This window comes from Puntigrus tetrazona, chromosome 10 (genome assembly GCF_018831695.1).
Source record: "Puntigrus tetrazona isolate hp1 chromosome 10, ASM1883169v1, whole genome shotgun sequence".
NCBI lineage: Eukaryota > Metazoa > Chordata > Actinopteri > Cypriniformes > Cyprinidae > Puntigrus > Puntigrus tetrazona.
This window is the reverse complement of record NC_056708.1, coordinates 7,357,065-7,380,388: the sequence shown is the minus strand read 5'-3', so window position 1 is coordinate 7,380,388 and position 23,324 is coordinate 7,357,065. Positions and strand designations below refer to the sequence as shown.

The window sequence follows — 23,324 nt, the reverse complement described above, 5'->3', positions numbered from 1 at the left end:
AGAAAAAAGAACTGTGAGAAAAAAGTATCAACTACCTTATTTACTTACTTCCTTACATTTATCCCATGGTGGGAATCGTGTTCTGTATTTAAGTGCATGTACAATAGAACCTATTTTTGCAGCAAAAAAAATATAAAAATAACATAAATAAAAAAAAAGTAAAATAAATGAATATGTATACAAGATTTTCATTGCATTGTCTATTACAATAAAATTTTATGAAACGATAGCAGAGGGGGACCGTAATGAAATTTTTTTATTCTGCTCTAAAGCACTTTTCAAGTACATGATCAGTGTTTTTCTTTAGAAAACATTAAAACAAATAATACTGTGCGTTGTACTAAATTATGTTTCATATTAAATATCATTAATTATTCTCACTTTCATATTTTAAGTAAAACTAAGATTCACTCGATTAATATAAATAAATAAAAAAAAGTTTTAAGTACTAAATGTAAAACAGACAACAACTTCTATTTATAAAATGCAGTGCAGTAAAAGGTATGACGCTATGCTTTGGCGTGTAGTTCAGTAAAGTTTTACAGTGAAAAACACTCTGATAAACTATACATATGCTTTTTAAATTTAGTTGGGGAAAGTAAAAATGCTTCTCTAATGTCTGCATCTAAATAACAGGGTCATAAGAGAACTGCTACTCAACCACTGAATGGCAAAAGTCCCCCATCAAGATTGGAGCTAGCTCTACATTTGACAGGTACATAAACACTTTCCATTCAGTGTGTCTGACTGAATCAAGATGATTTAAGCTTTACAGCTAAAGTCCTTTTGACTCTAAATGTTTAAACATTGCTTATATACTTCCGATGATCACGTTCGTGCTAATTATCAGTGGCTGCTTTCCGTAATTATTTTATTACGTGTGTCTGTTTATGAAGAAAACGCTGAAATTCTGCGCAGAGCCACAGGCCTCATGCAGCAGAAACACAGGCAGTGTGAAAGTCCAATTCAGGCCTGCTGTTGCATTTACTCTGTTTACACTTACGCACTGATTACGCACATTGTGTGTTTTTAATCAAAGTGATAAGGATTCTGAGAAAGATTCTTCAATTTTTTTTTAATTATTTGGTGATAAGGTCTTTGACATGACCCTTAATGATTGACAGGCTCATGGTTATTAGTTGCCCTGTACTTTAGATTTATCTGTGTAATTAAATAGCATGCAGTGGACTGATAAGAACGTACGATATGTGGTCCTTTATTAAAGACATGAACACAATAGATAATGTTCCAGCCTTAAATGACTGTACGTGTAAAGAAAAGCTGCAGCAGGTGTTAATGACACTCGACAGTAAGAGATTGCCACTTTATTCAGTCGGTTCAAATGATTTAGAAGAATGGGAAGGACTAATGGTCTTGAAGAATTTGAATAAAATTAGTATAAAGGATATTATTTTTTAGTAATATTATATTTTATCGTAATAATTCAATTTGTATTGAACGGTTTACGGGCATTTTCCAAATCAAAGTGATCATCCTTATCCACTTGTTAGTGGGAACTTGAGTGAGCAGAGCATGTGCGTGTCATTATTTATTATTACGCACTTTACATGTCAGAAGTCGAAATTAATATGATTTTAAAAAGATTTCATCGCAATAACAATGAGAATCAGAATCCAAACAGGTACAAGCTGTAATGGCTATTAGCCGAATCTTTTCTGGAAAAAGGGGGCGGAGACTAGCAGTTCATTTGCATTTAAAAAGACAAGCACGAAAAGCGGCCTGCTTTTTCTTTCACTCAAAATATTAATTTTCAAAATTCTAAAATAAATGATGTGTGGGGCAGTTTGAGCTGAAACCTCACATACACATTCTGGGGACGCCAGAGACTTATATTACATATTGTAAAAATATTGTCTTTTGATGTTGATTGTAGTATTTACTACATCATAAAATCAAGCATTAAATGTTAATTATGTAATAGATTTGAAAGAAGATTTTTATCTTTTACTAAAAAAATGTTTACAAAAGATGAATAGATCTCCACTGTTCGGTTCATTTTAACCTTGGTTCACCTTGTTTTAAAGTGCCACTGATAGACTTTAAATAAACTTGAAAAATCAAGATTAAATGTTATTTTTTATTAGATTTTTGTTCATAATATATTAATAATACTAATATTCATTTATGCGGCTTGAAATAGTATTAGAAAAAATCATTATTATTAGTTATTATAAAAATTTGTTATTATAATACCATATAATTACCAGCAATTACGATTAAATCAAAATATATAATACAGTATATTAGGTTTATTATAATATTTACAAATCTACATATCTTAATTTTTCATTTAGATTAATTACATAGTGCAAGACATTTTAATTGTCTTTTTGTTACTTGTGTCATTCAGGCTTGTACAGAACACTTCATCAAGTTGCAGAAGAGCTTCAATCAGTTTGCAAAGAAATACCTGAAAATACTTTGAGAGAGCGAAAAGCAGCTCCGTGCAGCATCTGAACACATGGCACTCTACAAATCGCTTGTGTTTGCATCTAATGATTCGCATTTCGGCATCTACGTTGCAGGGGTTTGTGTTTGTTTGAAGGACGTTTCCTGTCAGCGGGATTATTTTCGCTCCGTGCCTCTTCTGGGCCAATTAACAGGGATTCAAAATATCTTCTGGTGCTTAGATCCTGTCTATGTATATCATTCTCATCTGAGCATGTGTGTGTGCGCGAACAGGCCAGAAGGAGCCTCTACTCTTTGCTTGTCATTAACCAGCCCAAACACGAGCAGTGACGTCTCTGCACTAAGCTCCCATGTCAAGGGTCTCCAGTCACGTCTGTTCTCTGATCTTCCTGTCCAGAGTCACCTAGCAACTCCAGACCTCCACGACCTCTTGTACTGCTCAAAGAGTGGACTGCAAAGATGAACAGCTGAATCGAGATGATATTAAGACGGAGAACAAACAGCGAAATGAGGCTGTCGACTCGATAGCAAGACTATAGCTGTTTGTTGTTCCGCCATGATGGAATATCCTGAGTAAATAAATTAAAAGCTTTTAACAAAGGTGAGAGAGGAGACGTTCCTCCTGACTAATGTGTCTGGAGACCCTTTTTGCGCTTGTTTAACACGATTAAAGCTGTTATTCAGTCCCATTCTTTTGTATCCGACGCCTTGTTATAGCGAACTAAAGTTTCTCTGTGAAAGCAAAGCTTCTGTCAAAGAAATTCTTCCTCGGATGTGATGTGTGTAATTTTTTTGAAGTTAAAATACATTCTGCCATTCTGGCTTAATGTGCAGAGACAAATTTACGTAAGCCGTTTGTAAGTTGATTTCCCCCCAAAAGTGTAAACAGTGCGGTTCTGTGGCTGTTTCTGCATTGCTCATTTGTTTGCGCAGGCCGACACAGCAACATTGCTCAACCAATGCCATCCAAATGATGTCTGAAAGACAGGGAAAGTGTGTGCGAAAGCTCATTTTTCAATTCAGTTTGGTGCCACTAATGTGGCAAAAAAAATAAGATAATGCATCTTTTATCTTTTGAGTAAACCAGTCCTACAAAGACAAACAGAAAACTGCTGTTTTGTAAGGCACCTTGGATAAAGGGTATGTTTTTTGTATTGTTTTTTTAAAGAAACTAGAGCTTCCAAAGGAATTCATCTCCAGCCTTTAGAAAGCAGAATGAAATTGTAATATTAAATAAAATCATCTTGTAATACTTTGTTAAATTTGTTAAACATATATGTAAAAATGCTTTAATTATGTTTAAATCATTATAATATTCTGATTTGCTGATAAAAAAATTATTAATTACTAATATATATATATTATATCTTTTAAAATGTAATGTATTTCTGTGGTGGCAAAACTACATTTTCAGCATTTTCTCATTAAAATAATCATGCACTGATTAATATCTGCTAACTGTTTATTATGATGGTCTCCCAAAAGATATTCTACTCACTATAAGTAACTTTGCAAGTACATGTCAACTTATTCCAGACTTATTATTTGAGATTGTTAATAGAGTATTAGTAATACTTTATTAACAATCTCAAATAAGAGTTAGTAGATATTTAAGTGCAATGTTACTTACAGTCAACAAAATGTGTTAAAGGGACCATGACAATAAAGTAACAAAACTTCTTTTATTGTTATTATTATCAATTTTGAAAACAGCTGCAGACTGGTATGTTTTGTAGAATCACTTTTATTCAGAATTATTTGATGGTTACGAAGTTCAAAAGAACAGCTTTTGAAATATTTTGCAACAGACATTTCAACATGCCTTATAACTATAGCATCATGGAAAATCGCAGATTTTGTTCTCTCCAAATTAAACTCAAGCTCAGACTAAGAATATAAACATAGGAATTGGTTTTGTAACCGTACCTTGTAACTATAAATCGCTTAAAAATCCAAACAGATGGTTTTATCCAAGGCGACCTATGCCGGTCTGACACGTTCCCCTGAGGCAACGTGAGGTTAAATGTCTGGTCCAGGGGCAGAACGGTGATACAGCAGGCCTGCGATTTCATTGGCTCTTAAATGGTTGGTTCATCCTTACATCTTAGCCACACTGACACCAAAAGTACAGCCTCTCCGGAAACAGCTTGGAGCCGTGAGCACAAAGCTATCATCATGCCCTCTGCCTGTCAGGACCTTTCCTTGAATATTTCAAGATATTTAGAGCAGCGAAATTACTGAGCTGACTGATTTTAGATCAGCCCTTTCATGGCTATTCGTTTCTTTGATTGTGTTTATCCATTTTTAGACGCGTGTTATGCTCTGTCCATCTTTTTAACGTGTCAGTATCTGTGTGTGTAGATGTAAGCGTGTAAGCTGTGGCCCTTCGCTGCAGTCTGTCATATCGTATTCTCATCCTGCAGAACACCGACTTTATATCTCCAGAGACACGAGCTGCTCTGATCTCCACCCCCCTCTGGAGAACCCCACCGGGAGAAGAATGCAGAGAGTTAGTGCACCCTTGCGTCCCACCCCCACTAAAACCCAAGCTCCCCTGGGAGGGGTCAGAGAGAACGTGGCCCATCATACATTGTCTCCAAGCCTCCTCCATCTGAGTTACAGAAGCATGTCTGCTTCCTTTTTTAGGAGAAGTGATAGGAAGGGGCTGTTCTACTTTTCAGATTAGCGGAGAGAGAGAAAGAGATAAAAGCAAAGAAGAGTGAAAGAGAAAGAATAGGAAATGACAATAGAACTGAACAGAGTGGAGGGGAGACTTCATATTCACCCTCCACATGTTACATAATTCTATAATTACTCACCAGGCATGATGTCAATATATGCCTTCGGGTTAAAAAATATGGAAAATACTTTCTACAAAAAAATAAAACACGCAGATATTTTTAATAAGCAAATATGCATATTAGAATGACCTCTGAACGTTTATGTGGCATCGAAGACTGAAGTAATTTAAAATTACGTTAATGCATTCCAAAATATATTAGAATAGAAGAAACTAAAAAAGCAAATGCAGCCAATTTGAGAATAAAAGGCTTCATTCAAAAGCAAACCCAAACTTTTGTACAGTATACATGCTGACAGACATGTCAATAATAATGCTTTGCTGACTTGTGAGATACAGTAAAGGGAGTGAGTGAGTGAAAGAGAGAGAAAGGATTCGTGTTTACCTGTGTGTCTGCACTTCACTGCGCATCTACTAACAGACCAACAAACAGGAACACATCATCTGACCCATTTGAAAAGTGTGGAGATGGAGAGTTCAGCCCACTATTATAGCCTTGGGTAATTTTGACCCACATTTCCAAAGCAATTCCAAAAAAAAAAATGTGTGCATGATCCAGTTAGAATTTTTGTAGTAGGATTTTTAATAATTTTAGATGTTTTCTTTAAAAGAAGAACAAAAAAATGCATGAACTGTCAGCAAACCCACACTCTTTTACCCCTAAATGCTGCATAGTAATATAGGAAAGTAGTGATATGTACTTTTATGGTACCATTATGAACCTTTTATGGGTGAAAAAGGGGCAAAGATGTCTGTTTGAGGGTTGAGGGTATACTGGACCAGTGACAAACTGGGTTTACGATGTAAGATAAATCTTCCTTATTAGACATCAAACAGAAAAATTATAATATATATATATATTATATATAGCTTCTAGTTCGCTAAGAAAAGATTATTATAACAGCAGATGTACTACTTACTTTGGATATTATGTCTTGTAGAGCCTTCTTCTTAATTCCTCTCTCTTCAGTGACCTTGGTGATGCCTGTCGGATCCGTTTTGCTATCATCACATGTATGCTGCAAGAACAAGGTTTGCTTCTCCACTAGTAAATTTTAGCAATTTAGCAATTTTATGCTTCAACCACAGATGGTGATAAAGAGCCCAGAACTCTGTAGTATTCTTCTTTAAAATTCTTTGCAATCTGGAAATCGCATTTGTACCGTTTCCGATGCTGATCACTGTTATTAGTCTCAAATATGTCAGGGTTTGTATAATGAACATCGGCAAACATTAACGCCCAGGTACATGGCCTTTAAACACAACACAGCCTGAAAGTAGACTGTAAACAATAAATTATTCATTTTGGAATCTAAACCATACATTATACATGCAAGCCGAAGATTAAGCCACCAAGCAACATTATAAAAGTGACCTCATCTTGCTGACAAACGCACGCAGACTTGCTTAGTAATGCTGCCCTTTCTGGTTTGTTTTGTTTCAGAGCCACTGGCCTGTAGGAGTGTATTACAACAGCTAAAGGTACTGAACTCGTCTGCTCTCTCGGATGAGGGCTGGCTGTGAGGTCCACTTGCTCTTTGGCATGGAGAGAGAACCCAACCCCTCGAGTGCAACTGTGGAGAGATTCTGACATTTTGGGCTCCTGTCATATTACACGCACTGCAGAGATTCATTTTTTTTGGGGGGGATACCAAGTTGAAGCAGAATCTAGTCCAAAATAGTGCATTGCCCATGGCAACAGCTTATTAATCAAAGGAAGCTACCAGGGCATGAATAGCTCTGGAGTGGATTTGTGTTTAAGAGGGTGCTTCTACATACAGTATAAAGCTGCGAGTGTGTCGGGCAGCCAAACTTTTAATTCATCATAGGTTCTTCATGCTTCGTCACGCTCTTGCAACATGTCATTGTTTGACTCTCAAAGCCTTTTAAGAAAGCCTGTTAGGCCATAGATTGTTTAGGGCTTTGGAGACCTGAAGCACGCTTTGCTTTCCTTTGGGAATGCCAAGAGTTTAGCTCATGGCTTTCAGACTGTCTGTCCTTATTGTGTACCAAGACAGACGATTGTATAATATACTGTATATTTGGTATATTGTGATACTATTTGCTGTGGTGACAATTAAAAAAAGAAAACAAAAATCACAGTTAAAATATGTGTAAATAATAGATATTAACACTAAATAAGAATAACTGCAACAAACACAATACTACTAATAATAATAATATACTCATTATCATTTCAGGAGGTCAAGTTTAAGGTTAAGTTTAAGGTGACCCATTAATGTATTTTTGGCTACCTTTTGTGGCCTAAGGTCAAACACACAAACGCACACACACACACACACACACGCACGCACACACACACACACACACGCGTATATATGTACATATGTACATATACACGAAACAAAATTATACACTTAAACACTTTTGTTTTTGGCCCCACTTTTCATGAGCTGAAATGAATGCTCTGGATCGGTGTATATGACACCATATTTCAGTTCCTGCCAATATCCAAAAAAACAGAAGAGGAGTGTACCAACATTCCACAGGCCACAATCAACAACCTGATCAACTCTATGCAAAGGAGATGTGTTGCAGTACGTAAGCGATACTGACTGCTTTACGGACCCGCCCTGACACCCCCAACACAGTAAAACTGCACCAGTGTGCAGAGTGGCCTTTTATTGTGGACACCTGTGCAATAATCATAGATGTGTCTAATCAGCTTAGATCTTAGATATGCCACACATGTGAGGTGGATGGATTAGACAGATTTATGAACAATATTTGAGAGAAATAGGCCTTTTGTGCACATATAAATAGTCTCTGATAGAGGGAAAAACAAAAGTGTTGCATTTATAAGTTTGTTCAGTATATATATATATATATATATATATATATATATATATATATATATATATATATATATATATATATATATAATGTTTGATATTTGACATGACAGAGCTTAAAACTAACTAGGATATCTGTCAAAAGTTAAACAAATGAATTAAGTGTAATAAAATGTAATATAAAATAATTGGAACTTGAAATTGAAGTTTGTATCGCATAGGTTTGAATATGACAAATTACATGCATTGCTACCTAACACTATTGTTAAATCAAAAACAGTAAACTTTTTGGTAGCTGCTGTGTTATTTCATATAAAGTTGCCTATTTACGTTTGGGCATGTGTGTAGAGAAATATATTTTTATATATAAATATATTTTTCTGGATTTGAAAGAAAAGAGGCAAAACACCCATTTTTGTTGCATAACCTCGAACCTGTGGTTTATTTAGCTAAAATTCAGCCACTGAAGCTCCATATGTCAGTCCCATCACAGTCCTCTGGCTTTAACAGATGATAGCTGTCCATTTGGAAGATCAAAAAGGATGTGATGAACTATATACTCATAACATCATGTCCTAAAAAAGCATCTTAAGTGCAAAACCCTCCATAAGTAGTTGAGGCAAGCATCATGTCCATTGTAACTGTAGAGAAATAGTATAATTAATTTTTAAAGTAAATGTTGTACCATTTCATTTTCCAAGGAAAACTAGTTTCATAATTTAAATCCTCCTGTGTAGTTCAGTCAAAGAATGCCATGTAATATTGCTCCATTCCACAAAATATGTCAGTCTTCCGACTGCATTAGGAGAAAAAGGAGTTGTGACTCCACATACCAGAGGGTTGAGAGTCATGCATGAAAATCAGATACTTGGCATTATGTAGTCATTTCCTTTGGACTTTGTGTGGCAGCCAGCTAAACAGCTTCCTGCATAATTTCTTCCTTTTGATTTTAGCCTTGAAAAGACATTGATTCTGGGGGAGAGCCTGAGACTGAATCTGAGACATAATCTGAATCGGAGGCAGAATCGGAGACATAATCTCATTCTGGGATTGAATCTGAGATATAATCTGATTTTGAGATTGAATCTGGGGCTGAGACTGATTCTGGGGCTGAACCCGAGACACAATCTGTGGCTGAGCCTGAGACCGAGACTGAATCTGAGGCTGAGGCTGAGACTGAGCCCGAATCTTGCACTGAATCTGAGAAATAATCTGAGGCTGACTGTGGCTTTGACTCTCAGATTGGCTTTGGGTCATAATGTTTGCGTTTAGCTGGTGTAATTTGTGATTCTGAATGAGTGAGGTGAGTAAAGCAAGAGATTCTTCATATCCTTCTCTTCTCTCTGGGGATGATGGGCACAGACTCTGGAGGAGCTCCTTGAATCTTCTCTCCTGTTGACGGAAGTCATACTCCACACTAGTCCAAAGAGTAAATAAGAAAAGTGGGAAAGAGATAAGAGTAAAGATGGAGGAAACATGAAAGAGAGCATTCTATTTATGATTATTCATCCTCTTTTCCTCTTAGGATTGCATGTACTTGCACTACCATTCATTACTCCATTCTTCAGTGTCACCTTCAGAAATCATTTTAATATGCTGATTTGGTGCTCAAGTAACATTTCCTATTACGATTATAATTATCATTATTGCTATTATTACTATCATCATTATTATTTTTGAAAACAGCCATGTATATTTTTATGGAAACTGAGACTCTGGTTAAAAAGTTACTGTCACTTTTCAGTCAATTTAAATCTGTGCTTACAGTATCACAATACAGTAATAATTATATGATTCATTAATATAATGACAAATATTTTTCTAAAAATGCTAAATTTATTATTATTATTATTATTATTAGCTATAGGCAGTGTGAATAAATAATAAAACATGTCTATGGAAATGTGAACAAAAAATGTGATCTTTTTTTTGTAATCACCCTCATTTTGTTCTAAACCTGTTACCAGACAAAAGAAAATCATTTGAGGCACTGAAACGTCTTTCTGAAACACTGGCATTTTTAAAATATCTTCTTTTGCTCTCAAGAAGAAGCCTTGCCAGCTGGGAACAGCATGAGGGTGAGTAAATGATGACAGAATTGTCCATTTTTAGAGAACTACCCCTTTAAAATAGTTAGCAGTCTCGCTGGGTGCTCTCACCTGTAGACAGCACATGCAGTCTTCTGACAGGTGGAACAGTCACTGAGGTCTTGGCCAGTCCGAAAACATCGCCGACTACATAAATAGCAGGCAAGGAAAAAAGCCATTGTTTTAGTATGCCTCACATTCACATCCATAAATGCAGTTAGAGCTCATTTATAGCTCGCAGTGACCTACGCTCAGAGATAAAACCAAATGTACATCAAATTAAACTGCAACTACTCTTTTTTTCCCTGCACCTCGGCTCTAAAAATTTCTCCCAATTACCTTTAACACATCCAGCTTGCCAGTCACACTTGTCTATTATCTGCTAATCTTGGAATAACTCCGTCTCTCACCCTTTGCTGATTGCATGGCTCATCTCCAGGTCCTGGATGACGTTGAGCAGAGTTGTGACTCTCTCCTTGTTTGACTGAAGACTCGCCTCAACCATCTTTAGTTTACACTTTGGGTCCCGTGGACTACCACACTGAGGTGATACTGGCAGCAACCGGGCCGCAGAATCCGGATGGTCGTGTGTTATGGAACAGCGCTCACTTGGGATGGAACCAAGCTCTTCAGAACGAGATTCCATGTGTGTCTTTGAGTTCTGGAGACTCCTGTCTTTCTTGCCTGATGCTTCCAGATGTGGGTTTTGATCGGAGGCCACATTCAGGTCCCCATTTACGAATTTAAAAGCTGGTGCTTGTGGAGGTGCCGATGAAGGTTTAGGAGGTCTATAAGAAGGAGGTGGTTTATTTGGAGGTTGAAGCAAATTGGTCATTTGACCTTCTGGTTCCGCTGTCTTAATATCTGTTTGTTTCTTAGACTCTATGTCACTCCAAGATTTAAATTCAGTGTGTGTTGTAGCTTGAGGAAAAGCCTTAGCGGAAGCGATGGCTAGTAATGAGGACTCAAGAGTGTCATTATTAAGCTGATTCAGGACAGAGCATCTGAAAACCGTAGGCTCTGTCTGTCTACGTGGCATTTTCGAATGAACACACAAAGCGCGCGAGGCTGCTTTGACCTCGGGGCTTGTTTGAGAACGTTCTTTGGTGTACGAATGCACCTCCACCTCCGTCTGAGTGGCGGTAAATGCATTTGAGAGGTTCTGATGGTTGATTGTTTGCGTCGTAAGTGTTGCTTTGTGATGGGTTGACATATTTGGGGCATGTGAAAACAAACGCGTGTCATTTTGGCTTTTTGACTCGCGATAAGGATGTGACAGTGCGTCTTTACGCACAGATATACCCTGCAGTGATGTTCCACTGGTGTTTGTTCGCTGGGTGGATGTGTGGGAAGCTTCCTTGTGCGTGTCGGTGGGCAAAGGAACGCCTGTGTGTATCGATGCGTGACGCGGTTCACTGTGAGGCCCTGAGAGTTTATGTGTGTGTGTCGCCAGCACAGAATGCGAACGTGAATCACAGGGTGAGGATTCTGACTCTGTGTCAGCACAGATTTGCGTCCCGCTTTGAGGTTTAATGCCGAAATTTGTGTGTGAGCACATTGACGGTTTAGTGTGCGTGTCAAACTTGGACTCTAATCCATTAGGGAACTGAACCTGTCTGTGAATGTTTGAAGCGGCGGAGGAAATGACACCTTCATTCACACAACTCTGCACTATAGTTTGGCGTTTAGCGTTGGAATGTAAATGAAAACAGTCAGGGGATTTCGAAAGTGTGCTTGTCTGATTTAGCCGTGAGCATTTCGAAAGTGCATTGGAGTTCTGAGGTGTGCTAGTTTGGGGGAACATTTGGGTTTTCAAAGCAGTTTGCAAAGGTCTGATGTGAATTTTATTTTGCGGCTCGGGGACTCTGAGTGTATAGGTGCAACTTGGTTTCCTTGAGTTGGTCGTTTCTCATCAGGGTTTGGCTGGCAGGATGATCTAAAGTGAACGTTTGTGTGTGGCATTCTGGTATTTGTCACCTGTGTGGCTTCTGGCTTCTCTGTCAGGCTGTTTTTTTGTGTTTGGGGAGGGTTGACAGTAACAGGAGGTCTGCGGGGACAAGAGTTGTGAGGTTTGTAAGCATTCAAGTGTGTGTTTACGACCTTTGTTGAGGCTCTATCCTCTTTCACGGTAACAGTGAGCGTGTGTGTATTTAGAGCCGATGAGCGACTGGTATGATTAATGTGTGTGTCAGCACTAGATTCCCTCTTGACTGCGTGATGATTAGTGAGGTTTGATGCCTCACTCTGCTGAGCAGGCAGCAGAGATAATGGCCATTCCTTGTTTATATTCATGTTGAGATAAGAACGAAGGTTAGGGCTCATGAGGTGCTGGTCTGACTGTGTAGCACTGCGGTCGGTGTGCCTTTCTATCTGCGTGTACTCCTGCACGTCCTTCCCAGGGTAAAGAGGGGATGAATGTCTCGACTGGAGTCCCAGGGAACCTGCCGAAGTTGGCGGTGTAATCATCCTTATTTTGCTGTAGAGTCCAGGAGGTGCTGCATTCTGCCTTCCTCCACAAGTGCTGCAGATGGTCACGGGAGGTCTGTGAGGAGGTGAGCGAGGAGGTAACGATTTTTTCTTTCCCGTGGTAGACTCCTCCCCTTCACTGACGTCGCTGCTGATCCCACCCATCACCTCAGAGTCCACCACACTTCCATTAGTAAAGTGACAGTTTCTTCTAAGTTTGAACCTGCTGTTAGCCACACCTCTCAACGGAGGACTGGTTCTCATCGGACGATTATGGCACTGCACTTCTTCCCTGATGTTTTTACAAATATCCCTTTCCAGTCCCTCAAATGTCACACCCTTTTTCATTTTAGTCTCTAGACTTTTTCGTTTATAAATTATACTTTTTGTTTTTTCTTTCCCGTTGTCATCCTTTTTACCAGCCTCGTTTGGGATGTGGCCATTAGGTGGCATGATCACTTTGTTTTCTGATTGACCGCTACAAGCGTCCACATGTTTGCCGTTTAGCTGTAGTTGGTTGTTTCTCATCGCTGGTGACGTCTGCACACCGACGTTGCAGTGATGAGACAGCGTGAGGGTCGCCATACTACTGGTCCCATTTGCAACGGCCCTCCAGACGCGTGTCCCGACAAGCGCAGGCTCTCCGAGAACTGGCACTGTAGTGGTGTGATCAGCTGCCCGTCTACCCATCTCAAGTATAACTGGTCCAGGCAGACTTGAGTGGAAATCAATGCATTTGACCACTATGGAGCACCTGAGGTGGAAAGAGAAGGAGAACTTTTGGAAGTAAATAGACTGAAAAAGGCAGGCAAAAGGTGAATAGTAATGAATGTTGCCTCGGCTACAAATACCATGATACGAGTCATGTTCAGAAAACGCTGCATTTCTTGCATGTCTAAAAACTTTTTTTTGTTAGCACTGTTTCATGAAAAATGCTTTGGGATTTTATGTCACAGGATTGAATATTAGTGCAAAAATAGCAAGTAATGGCCTTAACTAGCAAAGTTCAAATATTACTTTGCTTTCTAATTTATATATATATAATATAAATATATATATATATATATATATATATATATATATATATATATATATATATATATATATATATATATATATATATATATATATTAAGCACAGTAATATTAATGAAATGTGTTGTTCTCATCACAAAGCACAATATATATTTATATAGTACTATATATAATTATTATATATTATTATATATAGTACAAGTGAGATATTTTAATTTTAATAAACTTAGTCAGAAACATTTTTATTTATATTCAATTTATAAGTTTATTTTTTTTAACAATTTGCTTTGCACACTTAGAGTTTACATAATTAGAGTCAAATCCATCATGTAATGCGATTAAGTTCAGTATTCTGTAAATGATATCATTAGTCAGTCATGGGGATCACACAATCATGTAGCACAAATGGCACTGTTTTCTGACAATGACCCACATAATAAAAACTGCAAAGCATCAACCATCTGCTACCGCCTGCAGTTACTTTTGAAATGAATACATTATATCAAGGCATTGGATGAAAATGCAAAATTTGGGGGTGCAATCTATTATGAGACGTGAAGAAAAATGCAATGCTTCAGAAATGACATTTCTCTTCCAGAGCACAAGACTTGATAATAGAATGTACAAAAGACCTTCCTGCCTAAAGTAGATGAATCCAATTTGGATAGAGTAAGCAAAAAGATGAGAGCGAACAAAGTGAAATCAAAAGAACAGAGTGATATCAAACAGAAAGAGAGAGAGAGAGGGTAAGTGTGCTGTAACATATTCAGATTGCATTACCTCTGATCTATCTATGCAAAAAATGAATATGTACAGTTTCCAGGAATGTAGAGAAACTGTGGTCTGTTTGCTCAGAGTTAAACTGTGTCAACAGAAGTGTGTGTGTGTGTGTGTACGTGTGACTAATTAAATATTTCACACACTGACAAACGTTTTGTTCTGCTCTGACCTGACTTTCTCTCCTTTCTGCTGCTACACCTGGCCCCCCGCCAGCCAGGCTCGGCTGCCCTCTCTCTCTCATTCAACCCACCTTGAGCACCTTGATAATTTGCCTGACAAAGAGGGTGTTAATCAGCGACTGACAGTAAATTTTTTAACGATCCACTCTAAAATGTGTGCGTGCGTAACATTTTGCCTACTATTTAAGGAAAGATTTCCTCAAAAGGATAGTGCAAACTAATATTATGTATTTTGTGGGAACCTGTTCGTGCATAACTATGCTAAATATCATATCAAATAATGTATTCATGGAAAGGTAAAGAAAAACTGAGAAAAAGATATTGCACCCAGTTGCATAAGTATTGCTTCATGTGTGTGTGAAAAAAAAAAAACTGTCTGTACACTATATATAGACCAATATATATATATATATATATATATATATATATATATATATATATATATATATATATATATATATATATACACTCCAAGCTTTCTATAAAACTCAGTTACTGTAACTGTACTCAATTGATTGGAGAACTGTTAGATATTACTTTGTTAATTATATTTACTTTGTTAATTCGTTTGTTACTTTGTTAATTGCATTTATTAATCCAAATAAAATGCTGTTGTTTTGTTTGTCATTTTAAATGACTCTTTGATTCAGTTTAAACACGAATGAAAATCAGAACGGTTTGTGAGATGAAAGGGGGTGAAGTCCCATTCCATGACAGAAAAACAATCATTCATGTGTGTTTCGAAAAATATAATCATGGTATGGAAAAAAACTATAAAGACTCATGGTACTTTGAGATTATGCCGTGCATGTGAATCACTTTCCAATCAGCACTTACTGTTTCGCCATCACATTTCCAGTGAACACACACACATTCCCTCAGCCCCCAGCCTTGAATGTGCAAACATTTCAGATCATCCTGTTGTTCATTCCCCCTAGCATCTCTCTTTCTTGATGTTCTGTTGTGGATGTCAAGCTGACCCCTCTGGGTGGCACCAGGCTGTGGCACCACACATGACAACAGCCTGAAGTCAGTCTAGGAAAGATTGTAGTCTATGAAGCACAAGACTCACAGCCTTTCCTTCAGATATCACAACAATCATGCTGCCTTTTATTGCAGATAAACACAAAAAGACGGCAAGAAAAGCAGAGGAATGGGATCAAGAAATGTTGCGAGCTGCATTCAAACTTACATGAGCGCCACAGCTCACGGCGCTAACCGCTAGGCCACGGCTCTGGCACGGCATTGGACCGCTTGGAATCAGTTACACCTCGCAGAAACCCGATACGGACCACAACACGAAACGCTGGACTTTTATTTTGTACGTAAACAAGCACCTACCTTCAGTTACATCCTGAGACTCGAACCCCCAAAGCTTCCTGCCATGGTGCAGGTATTTTTCTAAAGCTTTCAGTATCCACAAAAGGTCTCGCTGTCCAGTAAGTGGGTGCAGTGAGGAGACTCTAAGATGACTCAAATCCGCACATGAGCTTGTGTTTAAACAGCACCTGCCTTGACAGTCACTCCTCTAGCTCTCCGCAGACAGTAATCATCCTCCCTCAGAGGCTGATTGGAGGCTGTTTGCTTCTCTCCAGAGGCGTCTGCTTTTCATTTGTTTTGATTTGCTCTCACCTTCACTTGCTGAGGCAGCAAGCACAAAGATGCATTGATCAGTGTCCTCAGCCTTGCGCACTCTCTCTTTCTCGCTTTCTCTCTCTCTCTCTGAGTCACTCTTCCTGTCTGTCCCTCACCCTATCTCTCTGTCTCACCCTGCTTCACATATGCATATCCAGTGCTGGGTCAAAGGCATCCTAAATTCAGCTGAAATTAGGCAGGGTGGGGAGAGAAAGAGAGATAGAAAGGGAGAGATAGAGAGAGAGAGAGGTTGTGTGCGTGCCAAGGGGTTGTGTGAAAATTACCAACATTATAGAAAAACAGGTTGATGGATGAGGTAAAGGAATGTTTGGATTTTTGCATGAAGCTGAAAATGAAATGAAATGTTATTTGTTATTTGTGATTTTGATTCTCTTAAAACTGTTGAAAGTAGGGAAATTCAAAGAAAATAACAAAAATAAATGATTTAAAATCAAACATTAAATAAAAAATAATTTTATTTTATTAGATGGTCAATTAAATTGGTTTTATTAGATTTTAAAATGAGATTTTATTGATTTAAAGCCTGTCCAATGTGTAATAACATGTGGTTTACTGTGTATTATTTTCTATATAATTGCTTTGGGAAAGAAAATGGGGGAAAATGATAAATAACATCTAAAAGTTATTTTATTGCAATTTTATTTTATTGGAATAATCAGATTTCTACAGATATAATATGCACACATCTTACGTATATGTGTTATATGTATCTTATATACATAGAAAAGTTAGTTTAGACCAGTTCTAAATTTTAAAAAGTCACAACATCAATCAGTTTTCTTTTCCTTTCCTTTTCAGAAAGTTAAAAGAAATATTCCACAAACCATCCCCACGGATATATGTATATGTGTGTGTGTGTATGTGTGTGTGTTGTAATGTAGAGTTTTTTTGTAAATGATCTGTGTCTGTTTTTCTACATGTGCAGATGTCCAAAGTTTAACACTAGATGTCAGCCTTTAACAACAATGTGATCAGAGATTCTACAATCCCAGGAGCATACCTCTCGCCTATATATATATATATATATATATATATATATATATATATATATATATATATATATATATATATATATATATATATATATATATATATAATAAATAGTTAATGCCTCAGCCCCAGCTGATGGCGCTAATTTGCAATGATTTCTAGTACAACAATATATCCACTGGATGATTTTTTTTTGACATATTAGAGTTAAACCTTTTTACAGAAGATATTTTAAACATCTATTTTTTGTATATACTCCACAATTTTGAATATGCTTAGAACTAAAACAATTTTTGTGTGATTGTGTGTACATAAATGTTGCGTATAATCAAGAAAATGATTTATGAACGACTTCCTCTGTAAAAAAAACTTCAGGGTGTGACCGTTAATAAAACTGGTGTGTGTAAGTGCTGCTGAAGTGGAAATGTATGGCTCAGTGTAGAAGAAAAAATTATAATTTTGAGAAAACGGCCTTTAAAAAATACGTATTGTAATTGAAAATCTATTTATACAAATAGATAAAGTGCTCTAAAGGAAATACTTAACAGTGTCTTTTGGATGTCCACTAGTCTGAAAAAAAAAAAAAAATCTCAGAATTGACAGGTGCATAAAAAATGTTTTTGCCTGTAGTGTCTCCTCTTAAATTGGTATGTTTAATATGCTATTACATAAATACAAAAGTAGTTAATACAAACAATAGCATATGAAATCATTATTGCAGTTGGATTTTTTCACGGTGAATATATGATTAATAAAGCATAAGTGTGATTTGTGCAGTTTTCATGAGAACAACGTGCTTGATGGTTGATCACTTTAACGGGTGAATGAGGAATCCACTGAAAGTGCTGAGGTTATCTGGACTGTCATAGATGGTGTAATGTGGGAGGAGCTTCACGCAAACTACATCACCCACTTCCAGCTGCAGGACAGCTCCATTTGATGCGTATCTGTGCAGATTGTGATTACGCCACTGGCCCACTGACACGATCTTCTGCCCGTTTTTATGCAAACTGGCCCCCAGCGACTGTGCGCTTTGAGTACCGCACGCGGTGAATCTGAAGTAGTAGACTCCTTTAACCGGTGCAGTGAAGAGACCTGCCGTTGACAACACGCTCAGATCAGCTGTAGAACCAGCCACAGCTGGACGTTATCATTGGCTCAAAGTGCTGTACCTGTTGCTGGATTGTAGCTGTTCCCAGTGTTCGTGAAGATGTTGTTGAACGTCAGCGTGATCTCAGTACTCTGAGGACCTAAATCCCCTCGAATGCCTAGGTCGGCTGAAAACGCCACTTTTGGTTGTTCTGTGGAAGGAAAGATTTTTAAGCAGAAGTTTTTTTAGAGCAGTGCAGTAATATTTATTTTTGCAGTAAAGGCTGCCTGTGTATAGTCCGTAAAATATTTCTATTAAAGAAGAAGAAGAAAAAAAAGAAGAAGAATTTACCTTCATTTTCTTTCTTAATTCCTTTCAGCTGGTTTTCGATTATTTTCATTTGATCAGTAATTCCTAAAATTAGCAAAATTATTAATTGTAACTGATGCGCGTAAGATGCCTTTCATAAGATTTATTTCAGCAAATAATGCTTCTTAACAGTGTATCATTTTTTTTAGTATTTAACTTATTTTTTTTATTGTATTATGATTCATATGTGCTTTAATCTTTTGTTACATTTCAATGTAAAAAGAACGCTCTCATACACTTTTAAATACCTGAATTCTCTTTCTTCAGCTCCTGCACTTGTTCTGCCATTTCTACAAAGCCACAATGATCTAATGAGCGTTTCTTTAAATGATCTGAAAGATTTATTGTTTAACTATTTAAAGGGTGATGAAAGAAGCAACCTCTAGTACTAACTTGCGTTCTCTTTCATCGCCATGTCCAACTTGACTTTGAGCTCAATCACCATGTCTCTTATATCTCTCACCTCGGTCCAGATGTTGGGCTGGATGCTTTTTCCATTGGACTCAAAATCCGGCACCTCCGTTTGTCCTTCAGTGAGCAGAAGACAGCACAGCAGCTGCAGGAGAGCAGCACTCACCTTCATCTTGATGCAGGCAAAACACTTGGGTTTGAGGAAAAAAAAAATAACTGGATTTGACGAGGTTAATCATTACTAGCCTTTATTGACTCAGATATAATTCATCCAATGACAAGCTCAAGAGCAAAGTTCTGTTCTCTATATCAACAAAAACAAAAATGTTGAAATGGGTAGCGTAACTTTTAATTTTCCTTGTATCATTTTCTCTTAATTTTTATATACCATCTGCAAGGCTAGGAACAGCGGTGTGAATTGTAAAAAGGCTGTATCAAAATGTACATCAATTTAATAAATTGCATAGTCGTCATCAGTCATGATTTTTGCTCAAGCTGATAGCATATCCATCTTAACTGTGTCTTAATATTTTTCACAACCAAATTGTCATTCTTGATACTTTTCAGTCATTTTGGCCCCTCGGGTTGTCCCTTGCTTAGCGAGAGTATCAGCAGAGGCAAAACGCATCCCGATCCTCAGAAAACAAAAACGCTTATTGGAATGTTTATGGAAAAACACACTTAGTAATAGTTAATCATTGTTTCTCACTTGTATCAAGACAAATACAGAGTCAAATATTAAAATGAAGCCAAACTCCAGGGTTAAAGTTCTGCTCGTTTCAATAAATCTGCCTTAAAAACACTAGATGTCGCCCTTTTACTAGAAATGGCATTCAGGCTGTCACTCTTGAGTGCTGAATATATATATATATATATATATATATATATATATATATATATATATATATATATATATATATATATATATATATATATATATATATATATATATATATATATATATATATATATATATATATATATATATATTTTTTTTTATATATATATATATATATATATATATATATATTACTCTACAGTAGTAGTACTAGATTAATAAATGTGTGTTAATGTGAGTACTACATTGATATTAATATTTTAATACATGAAAGATAATGAATGAATGAACTGCATTGCATAACCCTGCATTGCTGTTTAAGAAGTTATTTTAATATGTAAAAATATATCATTTTATAATAGATAAACAAACTTAAATGTTTGTATTTCAGGGTTACAATAACTGAGATTGAGCTCTAAAGTTATTTACAACCATCAACACAAGATTTTAGCCACAGGCCATATCATACACACAGGAAGAGCTCTGCCAGCCTTTGCCTGTTTGTCTATTATCAGTTCTGTTAAATGTAAGGAGTCTGCCTAATGCTGTGTCAGTGTCATCTTAGTGCTGCAGTCAAGTGCACTCTTTCTGTGTGTGTGTCCCTGCCTGATGCCCTTGAGACTCAAAGCAGCTCTTTAAAATGCAGCGAGCGTTGCCAAGACTGGGCTGCAGCAAAATACTTGAAAACTCTTTATGTTCTTTCATTATGTGTCCCCTTTTATCAGCCAATTACACATTAATGTGCAAAAGCTTCTTCTTCTGGGCCACGGTAATTCAGGTTTGTTTCTCTGGAACTGAAAGGAGTTTTTGAGTTTGTTTTACCGTTTTAAATAATTTTTTTTTGCACCATCCAAGCACACAAAGGAGAGAGACATACGAGGTGATTTCAAACACAAACATGTTCTTAGGGAAATAATCATATTTGCGATTTTGAAACTAACCTTTGATTTTCCACTGAACGTTTTTTGATGTGTTCCTCTAACCTAATCAAAACCAAACTCAAAATCATTGAGAAATCAAAAGTTATATGCACTTTTAAGACGGATAGAGACTTGCCAGTGATTGGTTTGAAATTGATTCAAATTTACAGCATATTTAGATTTATAGGGCTGTAGGCTATAAACAGGCTGTAGGCCAGAAAAAAATAACTTCTTTTTTTTTTTGTAAATTATGATTAATTAATATTTGATATTGTATATATGTAAAGGGTTTGAAAAACTTTTTGAATGACATTGGTAATGATAATGGTACAAGTATAGTATTATTAAATAGTGTTATGTATAAATTTGCAATGATGTTAAAATAAAGTATTAAATTAAAGTATTTATGGTGCTGGGTGAGTGAAAAAAGAACATTTTAATTATTATTGTTATTGTTGTTGTTGTTGCTGTTGTTAGAGCTGCAGCAGTAGTAGTAGTAGTAGTAGTAATAATAATAATAATAATAATAATAATAATAATAATAATAGTCTTTGAAATATTTTTATAGAAATAAAATATATGCACTAAAAAAATTTTAGAAATAATTTCACTCGGATATTGCTAGTTTATTTTACAAATAATTACAAGGAAATGGCAAGCAATACGTTGAATTAATAATGGCATTTTAAATTGCGATGACTGAAGTATTATCTTTTTGTAAACCTTTCTCTAATATTATTTGATTTATTTTACAGCCTCAAAAATAATTCTAGAAATGCAGTCTACTGGAGTAGAGTACTTCAATGCGTCAGACTGAATTGCATTTTTTGCCAATATTTAATAAAAAAAAAATAATTTTATCGCTGCTTCTTTTGCACAAAACTACGAATTTATTTTAAATAAAAAAAATACGCTTGTAGTGACACAAATCAAACACCAGATGTGCGCAAGTGAGCTGCTCTGAAACCCCTCCTCCTGGGCGGACCTTCCGAGGTTAGACCCTCCCTCTTCCTCTCAGATTTCCTCCCATTTTCTCCCCCTTCTCGAGGCCCCACCCGACCATCTGCCACAAGGCCGACATTTCCTGCACTCCAGCTGCCAGCCCGGAGTTTATTCTCTTCCTGCTTTTCTGGGGCTAACAGGATGAAAGGATCCCATTCATCCATCTCCCCCCTCCCTCCCCCTTTCCTTTATTTCATCTCCCGGGAAACAAGAGAGTTTGAGGCGAAAGAGAATGCCGCATAAACGCGCGTGCTGTTCTCGCGCCAAGCGTCCACACGCGGGAAACGTATTGTTTGCGTTTTAAAGTTTAAAGAGACACGCGAAAAAAACAAACAAACAAACAACCCTCTGACCCGTGAAAAGCAAGAGTTTTATTTTACATCACAGTACATCATGACGTTATATATGTATTTATAATTGTGTTCTATTTATTATATTTATATTTACTTAACACTAGAAAAAGCGTGCTTAACGCTGGATGGATCAGGTTTTCTTCTACGTTACGTTAAAATTCTAGGTCAGTCCCACCCCTTCGCTTTTGGCATCCAAAGTCCACTGCTCAGGACCTTTTAAGGAAAGAAAAGAGTCAAGAGAAACACGAGAACAGACAGAACTAACATTGTCACGCTTTAACTCTCTGCGGGGGGAAGAGTGGCTAAATACAAAAGCAAATTCCACTTGCATGATAACATCCGTGTTATCCGCTGAATGCGTCCTTGAGAAAGACAAAAGTGGAAAAACTCATGTAAGCGCAGCTTTAATGCGCATGATACACTGCGTGGTTTTCTTGCTTTGAACATGCATGTGACTATTACTACAGAGTCTGCTGATGTCTGGAACCATCATGTGGCTGTAGTTTGTGCCCTCGAGTCTCAGGAAATTAACTTAGTTTTGAATTCTTCTTCTGCGTTTCTTGCCCTTTGCTTCTTGGTGGTCAGCAGGGGGCGCTATTGAACTATGGATGAGGGCTCAGTGTGCTCGTCTCCCCTGGAAAGTTTCGGCCATTTCGTCGATGTTTTGTAACTTTAGCACGCATCCTCCATGTTTAACAAAATACCGAAGCGCTGGTATCAAGAGATTTCATTCTGAATCAAATACAGACTTTTTACTTATCATACCTTCCCTCCCCTCCCCCTCCGTGTCATGCTTAGTCACTGCTTTACAGGCACACTGACACAGATTTGGCCTGGAAGTATGAACAAACAAGTTTTAAGGGGGGCTCTGAAAGGGACAGACACACTGAGGATTAGTAAATTCAGCCATCTGTCTCCTTTTGTCTCTCTCGCTTCCAAGTGCTTTATGTAAGAAACAAAGAAGAGTCCACTGTGCATCTTTAAAAAATGCATCCTCTTTGATATAGAAAGTAACAATAAAAATTAAATGAAAAAATGGGTAAATGAGAGAGAGAGAGAGAGAGAGAGAGAGAGAGACACTGTGACCTCATTCTGTCCAAAGGCCT

General features: G+C 37.1%; 2 protein-coding genes across 4 annotated transcripts; both read right to left on the bottom strand.

The window, feature by feature from the left end:
- Positions 1 to 8,455: 8,455 nt before the first annotated feature.
- Positions 8,456 to 17,709, bottom strand: LOC122353014. Of its 3 annotated transcripts, XM_043250848.1 has the most exons (5): positions 15,931 to 17,709; positions 15,427 to 15,624; positions 10,541 to 13,350; positions 10,203 to 10,277; positions 8,456 to 9,460 (listed from the first exon to the last, which is right to left on the bottom strand). In XM_043250848.1, the coding sequence occupies exons 3-5, from the start codon at positions 11,932 to 11,934 to the stop codon at positions 8,926 to 8,928; spliced, it is 2,004 nt and encodes a 667-aa protein (XP_043106783.1). In that variant the 5' UTR covers positions 11,935 to 13,350; positions 15,427 to 15,624; positions 15,931 to 17,709; the 3' UTR covers positions 8,456 to 8,925. The 3 variants fall into 3 exon arrangements, with proteins under 3 accessions (XP_043106783.1, XP_043106782.1, XP_043106784.1); XM_043250847.1 differs by having other exon boundaries at positions 15,427 to 17,709; XM_043250849.1 differs by lacking the exon at positions 15,427 to 15,624.
- Positions 17,710 to 17,850: 141 nt separating this feature from the next.
- On the bottom strand, positions 17,851 to 19,311 carry cbln17 (cerebellin 17). Its single transcript, XM_043250850.1, has 5 exons — positions 19,088 to 19,311; positions 18,943 to 18,984; positions 18,677 to 18,739; positions 18,408 to 18,536; positions 17,851 to 18,330 (listed from the first exon to the last, which is right to left on the bottom strand). Exons 1-5 carry the CDS (start codon positions 19,275 to 19,277, stop codon positions 18,044 to 18,046), a joined length of 711 nt encoding a protein of 236 aa, XP_043106785.1. The 5' UTR covers positions 19,278 to 19,311; the 3' UTR covers positions 17,851 to 18,043.
- Positions 19,312 to 23,324: the final 4,013 nt, after the last annotated feature.

Coding starts and splice junctions, on each gene's coding strand:
- LOC122353014 (XM_043250847.1), bottom strand. CDS start 11,934: ATGTTCCCCCAAACTAGCACACCTCAGAACTCCAATGCACTTTCGAAA. Junction 10,278..10,540: donor AGCCATGCAATCAGCAAAGG/GTGAGAGACGGA, acceptor CTATTTATGTAG/TCGGCGATGTTTTCGGACTG. Junction 9,461..10,202: donor ACTGCATGTGCTGTCTACAG/GTGAGAGCACCC, acceptor TCTTTGGACTAG/TGTGGAGTATGACTTCCGTC.
- cbln17 (XM_043250850.1), bottom strand. CDS start 19,277: ATGAAGGTGAGTGCTGCTCTCCTGCAGCTGCTGTGCTGTCTTCTGCTC. Junction 18,740..18,942: donor GCTGAAGAAAGAGAATTCAG/GTATTTAAAAGT, acceptor TGCTAATTTTAG/GAATTACTGATCAAATGAAA. Junction 18,537..18,676: donor AATTAAGAAAGAAAATGAAG/GTAAATTCTTCT, acceptor TTCCTTCCACAG/AACAACCAAAAGTGGCGTTT.